Source organism: Photinus pyralis, unplaced genomic scaffold (genome assembly GCF_008802855.1).
Source record: "Photinus pyralis isolate 1611_PpyrPB1 unplaced genomic scaffold, Ppyr1.3 Ppyr1.4_LG1, whole genome shotgun sequence".
Classification (NCBI taxonomy): domain Eukaryota; kingdom Metazoa; phylum Arthropoda; class Insecta; order Coleoptera; family Lampyridae; genus Photinus; species Photinus pyralis.
Genome location: NW_022170249.1, coordinates 33772150 through 33778230, shown reverse-complemented (window position 1 = coordinate 33778230; position 6081 = coordinate 33772150). Strand labels below are relative to the sequence as shown.

Below are 6081 nucleotides of genomic sequence, written 5' to 3'. Positions count from 1 at the left end.
GGTTACTTGTGCTAAACTTATTGGCGTAACAGTATCGACAAAAAAACCCAGCAGTATTAAAATTTTCAACAAAGCCTCCCAATTCATGGTTGCCTAAATTGTCACCTGCAATGGCAATATAGTCCAGTCAAATTGGAGTTTACTCGTAACAAAAGTGAGGGAGTAGGTTTCTCAACTGGTTTCTATGTTTTTTGGGTCGCTGAATCCGAATTTGAAAAGTGCTGACACCTACCTGGTCCGCATCAGGTCGAAAAACGAAAAAAACCTCAAAATTATGGAGGTTGTTTTGGTTTTTCGTAAATATCATGGAAACGAGGTATCTGTCGTAAAATGTCACTCTTATCAAAGTTAAAGAGCATAAAATTCTGCGTCGAATGACCTCCCTAACGTCTTATGTTGATCAATTTCTATGACCACAATCGTCAATCAAAAAATGCCCGTTTTTTCCAACTTTTGTAAAAACAGCAGTAAGGTGACTTTTTGACGTGTGCGATTCGTAAATACTTATTCTATATGAAAAACTCAGAGAAACAAAATTGTAGAGCATAAAATTCTGCGTTCAGCGAGCACCTAAATTTTAAATTTGGATCAACCTATACAATATAGCGACAATTTTTCATTTTCTATGTAAGCGCCAATGTGACCATTACGAAGGGTTTCAACGAATATAACTTACTGTTGTTAAAATACCATTTACTATTTTATACTATTTACATATAACCAAAAAGATACAGAAAAATGTAATAAAAAAATTTATGCAATTCTTTGCCGCTTTGATGAGGTAGGGCCTGGCTCAATATTGATAACTGGGGCAGACGATGGCCCAGGCTCGTCGATTGGTCGGCTCGTCGTTTCATGCTGTGGTGGTAGTAGTTCTTCACCTGAAAATAAAGTTGACATACAGTTATTTGTCTGTTGAAAAACATGGCACATCAACCATATCAATTCGTAATTACATGAAATTCAATTTAAAAGCAGGTGAATTTTAATGGTAGATACCTTGCAAACTGTGTATGGCTTGGCCAACAAAAGAATCTCCAAATTCATCATCTTCTTCTTCTTCTTCGAATGCAGAAGTGACATCTACATTTGTACACAAATCTGCACAGTTTACACACAGTTGCGAGCAGAAAAGGCCTGATCTCCTGCAGCCGCATCGCCCACCACAATCTGTGCGACATTTGCATGAAATTGACTGCATTAGTTTGTCAGGAGCGGGGGGTTTGTCTGTTGGCAAAGGGAGCAATCCATTTTTGGTAGCCTTCCATCCCCACAGCACTGGAGGCAGAAGGTTTCCAAGCCACTGCTGTACTTGGAAGTACACCCGCAAGCTGTGCTGGCGTGCAGCAGCAGCAGTTGGGGGGATGGAAGCTATGTTGCTCGAAATTTTAAATGCAGATGTTACGTACATTTTGTAGCGTAGCTCATCCAAATTTGTTTTTTTGTGGTCTCCCCCATAAAGGGCCACTAAAAATGATTCTCCAGTAGCAGCAATATCAGCTGGCTGGGCTGAAGGATCTAAAAATCTCTCGACATCCTTCTCTAACTCAGGATGTTTAGTGAGCGTTTTTAGGAATTTAGTTTTTCCTTGGTTGAAAATGGCTGACGTTGAATCACATCCGCTCATAGCATGAAGAAACATCATGTGATTGTAGAGGCCTTCATTCACAGCTGATTTAGGGTGATACAGGAGTGGAGGATCTTTTCCACGCCCTGGCTTGAGCAGGTAGATATTATCTGAAATCCGAAGGCCCATCATAATTACAAGAATATCAACGTCTTCTGCCACAACTGCTACATTTTTATGAAATGGAGCCAAGGATTCAGCTGTTTGAACGATTAGTCCATCAGCATCTTCAGTTGCTTGGTAGCAAGTAATCCCTGCTTCTTCACACATAGCCATCAGCATGGTAATCAATCTACTTTTGTTTTTGGAGTTTGATAGAAAATTTTCCTGAGATAATGTTGGGGTCATCGCTTGGCTGAACTGTATTTCAAAGGAGATTTTTTTTCCTGATCTCCTCAACCTCTCCATTGCTTTTGTCCCTCCATGTTCTGAGGAGTACCCATCAAATACAATATACGAACTTGGGCCATACTTTTTCTGGGTGTAATTTATATATGCTTTGCATATGTCGTTAAAGGTAAACCCTCTTGACCAAACAACTCGGTGCAGCAACAATCCACCATCAATCACAAATGCTGCACTGCTGTCCAACGGAGTGGCATCTTGAAGTGGCTTGAAAGTTTTGTACAATGAAGATTTCGTGCCTTTTCGTAGGAAACCATCGTCAAATAGTGCAGGAGGGTATGGAGCCAATTCGTATGTCAAGAACTCCTGCAGTTCTTCGTCTGATTGTTTGGTGATTACCATCCTTTGAAACAAAGTGGTTGGCTTAACGATGACCGGTCGATCCTCAATGAAGAGAGCTGAGTTGACAGTTGCAAGTGGGAGAACTCGGTCTTTCCTTCTGAATGTCACTGCTGCAAAATTAGTGCCCACTATTCGCATGATACCAGCAGTACCCACTTCTCTGGAGAGGTGACAGTTTATTTTTTCATTTCCCACTACCCCAGTGCTGATTGACATGATTTCCTTGGTGTCTTGAAATGCTGGGTGTTGCTGAAACCACTCAACCATTTTTTGTGTGCAAGTGATGTCAAGGTTCACTCTAGCATCACGACTGTCTGCATGCTGATCAGATGTTCCGAAACGCACTCCACAGAAGTCCTCAATGTCATTAGCCACGTGCTGAAGTGAAGTCATTCCCAAGGTCCACCGTGATAAAATGCCCTCACTGAATCCACGAGCTCTAGTCAGTCCACCTTCAACCTTCATGTTCTTCATGAGCTGCTGTTCAATGCACATATCACTCCATGTGCCGCACCAGCATTTATCACTTCGGCGAATAGTGAAACTTCCTTGCTTAGTGAATGCTTGGTATTCCTGGAGTGGCATCCACTGTTCCAAGTTTATCATGTCCTGGATGTACATGTGGGCACACTTTGCATATAGGTAGTGACCACTGGCATGGAAATACGGGAGCATGTCATGTATGACTTCCAGATGAAGTTTCCAGTTTCCCATTCTTTCTGATTCAATGAATTTCATCATCAATGTTATCATTTCAAAATATTGAACCCACAACTTAGCAGTGGGCCCCAAATTGGATAGATTCAGGAGCTGGTCTTTAAACGACTGTTCAATTTCTTTCCACCATCCTGTTTCATGAGAATTCAGCAGTGCATTCCAATTTTCTGCGTAGACAACTTGATCGATGTCGAACTGAAATGAGGAGGAGAAATTTATGGAATCCATTATCACCTTAGCAAGAGCTGTTGCAGCCAACGTGTGTCCTCTGACAGCCCTGGCGTAAGCATGGCCAGTCATAATTTTTTCTGTGCTGTTGGGTGCATATACAGTATTAAAAAGTTCTGTCAAACCACTCCCCTCCATTATGTAACCCACAGCTCCCATAAAAGACATGAGCAAATGGAACCCTCCAAGCCTTATGACTACACCCTCTAACTCTGGATCTCCCTCTCGACTTGCTAAGATTTCTTTAGCCTTTAGATAAAGAGGCTGGTCAAATGTGACGAACGTAGTTTTTTGCTCAGGACAACAGGACCTCGTCCTTTGGACAGCAGTTGTCAATGATGTGTATACTGTGTCGTAGTCACTGGGGGGTGCATTAATGAATGGTTGGCAGTCAATGGATGTTTTTTCATAAGGTATGCCATCGGTCACCTGTTCCATGAACCCATTCCACCCACGAATTCCAGGAAAACCTTTAGATTTACAGTAGAACCATACCAACGTACAGACTGATGGGACAATTATTTCATTGTGTGGAAATTCTGAACTCAAATCACATACTTTAATTTTGGCTAAGCCAAGAGGATCTATCTTCTCGAAGTGTTGTAATGGCACTGCTCCCAAGCTCCCTAAATCTGCCGCTGATGGTATAGTCTTCAGACGGGTAATCTTTTGATCAGGAACTACAGAACTGCCTGGGGTGACACATCGGATACTCCCCATACTGTGAAAAGTGTTACGTCCATCGAGTGTCTGGATGTTGAAATCTGCGTTGTCATATACCATTTGAATAAATGCTTGTTGGCTTACAGCCAGAGGAGGGCGCATTATTGTTGACACTTCAAATCGGGTAGTCTCATTGTATGCTGCACAAAATCCGAGGGATGACAGCACATCGATAAGTTTTCGCGAACCATATTTTTTGTACAAGAAAGCACCTAATCCAACTTGAAGAGGAGAAACGAAAGACCTTGGACGCACTGCACTAATCAAGCTATGTGCGATTGCTACAGATTTCTTCTTCCATGGTTCAAGATCCCCTTTTTTCTTGTTAAGCACAACACCTTCTACGAATATTCGGGTAGTCTCAGGAATTAGGTCTTTAGCTCCCTCTAGAAATTTATCACACCCGGGGTATTCAGTCAGGTTGTAGATTTGTGATCGAATATCCTCAACAACTATGGCAGCAGCGGCTTCAACTATGTGGCGCCTTTTCTCTTCCTCTGGCAAGCGAATTGCTTCTTGATGCCAGTTCTCAGTAATTATTTTGTGACCAGTTGCTTTGAAACACACAACGTATGGTTTGTGTGTGGTGACAACAATATCATCACCAAATTTTTGAATGAGGTGCCTCCTGAGGGTGATTGGGTGAGGTCGGAAATCACCTTCAATTTTTTCCATCAATTCATCAAAGGTGAATTGACATTCTTCATCACTGTTTTTTAGAAAAGTGGTAATGGAATGTATAGCAGCTTCCATTTCATTATCAACAGGTCTGCCAGTTGGCAGGCCTTGTCGATGTGGTCGGTACAAAGCCTTCATGCAGTCTCTGTGGTATTGTGCATCCACTGCAACCAAATCATGTTCTGGCTCAAGGCGAGTTACTATTCCTTGGCTTAATTCATCTTGACGACCGGCTACTAGGCTGAGAACTTTTTCTCTCATGGACAACGTTGTCACATTGTACACCATGTTGCGTTTATTGGGAGGATTTTTTATTTGTTGTTGGTTGTGATCTGTTGCCACCTGATTTCCGCATATAAAACAATGAGTTTTGAAGGAAAACTCTCTAGTAATTGAACGCTTCTTTTTGGGAATATGTTGAGCTGCTCTTTTTAAATAGGCTGCTACAGATCTTTCTGTGGTGTAATTCTTCCGGCATCTCACATGAACTTGTATTTCGGTTCTCTCCTTAAAAAGTTTCACCTTACCATCTTTCCTCTTTGTGCTGGCTTCTATGAAGGACTGCAGCCCTTTCTCCTTCACGACACATAATTCTGTCCCATCTTCTAACAAATCATCACACAGACAACACTCCCGGCGCGACATTATGTGCAGGCATAAAAAAACTAAGTAATAACGCACGATGTTTACACACAATTTTAGTTACATCTACTTCTTGAGAGCTAAAGACAGACTGAAGTGAATCTGTGAAGCAGATGTGAGTGGGGAGGAAAGAAAAGAAGAGGAAAGGGGGAGCTCTTTGAATGGGGTGCAGGTGTTTCGGACTCCAGGTTCAATACAATACAAGGTCGGAACAAAAGAGAAGGGTCGGAATAAAAGAGAAGGGTGACGACCTACTTTCAGCCCCTTTTTTTTCGCTATGAAGCTAAGTTTTCAGATTCCCTCAAACGTTTTAATCAACGATTTCCTATCCTCTTCTAATGTTGATTTCACTTGTCGCAAACACTGCAATAAAAATGTTTCAATCAAGGAACTGTATAAATAAAAATGTTTGATTACGACTGCATCGATTAAAATAAGACGTTAGGGAGGTCATTCGACGCAGAATTTTATGCTCTTTAACTTTGATAAGAGTGACATTTTACGACAGATACCTCGTTTCCATGATATTTACGAAAAACCAAAACAACCTCCATAATTTTGAGGTTTTTTTCGTTTTTCGACCTGATGCGGACCAGGTAGGTGTCAGCACTTTTCAAATTCGGATTCAGCGACCCAAAAAACATAGAAACCAGTTGAGAAACCTACTCCCTCACTTTTGTTACGGAAACGCCACTTTTTAACCCGATTTGACTGGACTA

General features: G+C 41.6%; 1 protein-coding gene across 1 annotated transcript; it reads right to left on the bottom strand.

Annotated features, from left to right (window-relative positions):
- Positions 1–618: 618 nt before the first annotated feature.
- On the bottom strand, positions 619–6022 carry LOC116159972. Its single transcript, XM_031473082.1, has 2 exons — positions 1000–6022; positions 619–881 (listed from the first exon to the last, which is right to left on the bottom strand). Exons 1-2 carry the CDS (start codon positions 5363–5365, stop codon positions 754–756), a joined length of 4494 nt encoding a protein of 1497 aa, XP_031328942.1. The 5' UTR covers positions 5366–6022; the 3' UTR covers positions 619–753.
- Positions 6023–6081: the final 59 nt, after the last annotated feature.

Coding starts and splice junctions, on each gene's coding strand:
- LOC116159972 (XM_031473082.1), bottom strand. CDS start 5,365: ATGTCGCGCCGGGAGTGTTGTCTGTGTGATGATTTGTTAGAAGATGGG. Junction 882..999: donor AGCCATACACAGTTTGCAAG/GTATCTACCATT, acceptor CTTTATTTTCAG/GTGAAGAACTACTACCACCA.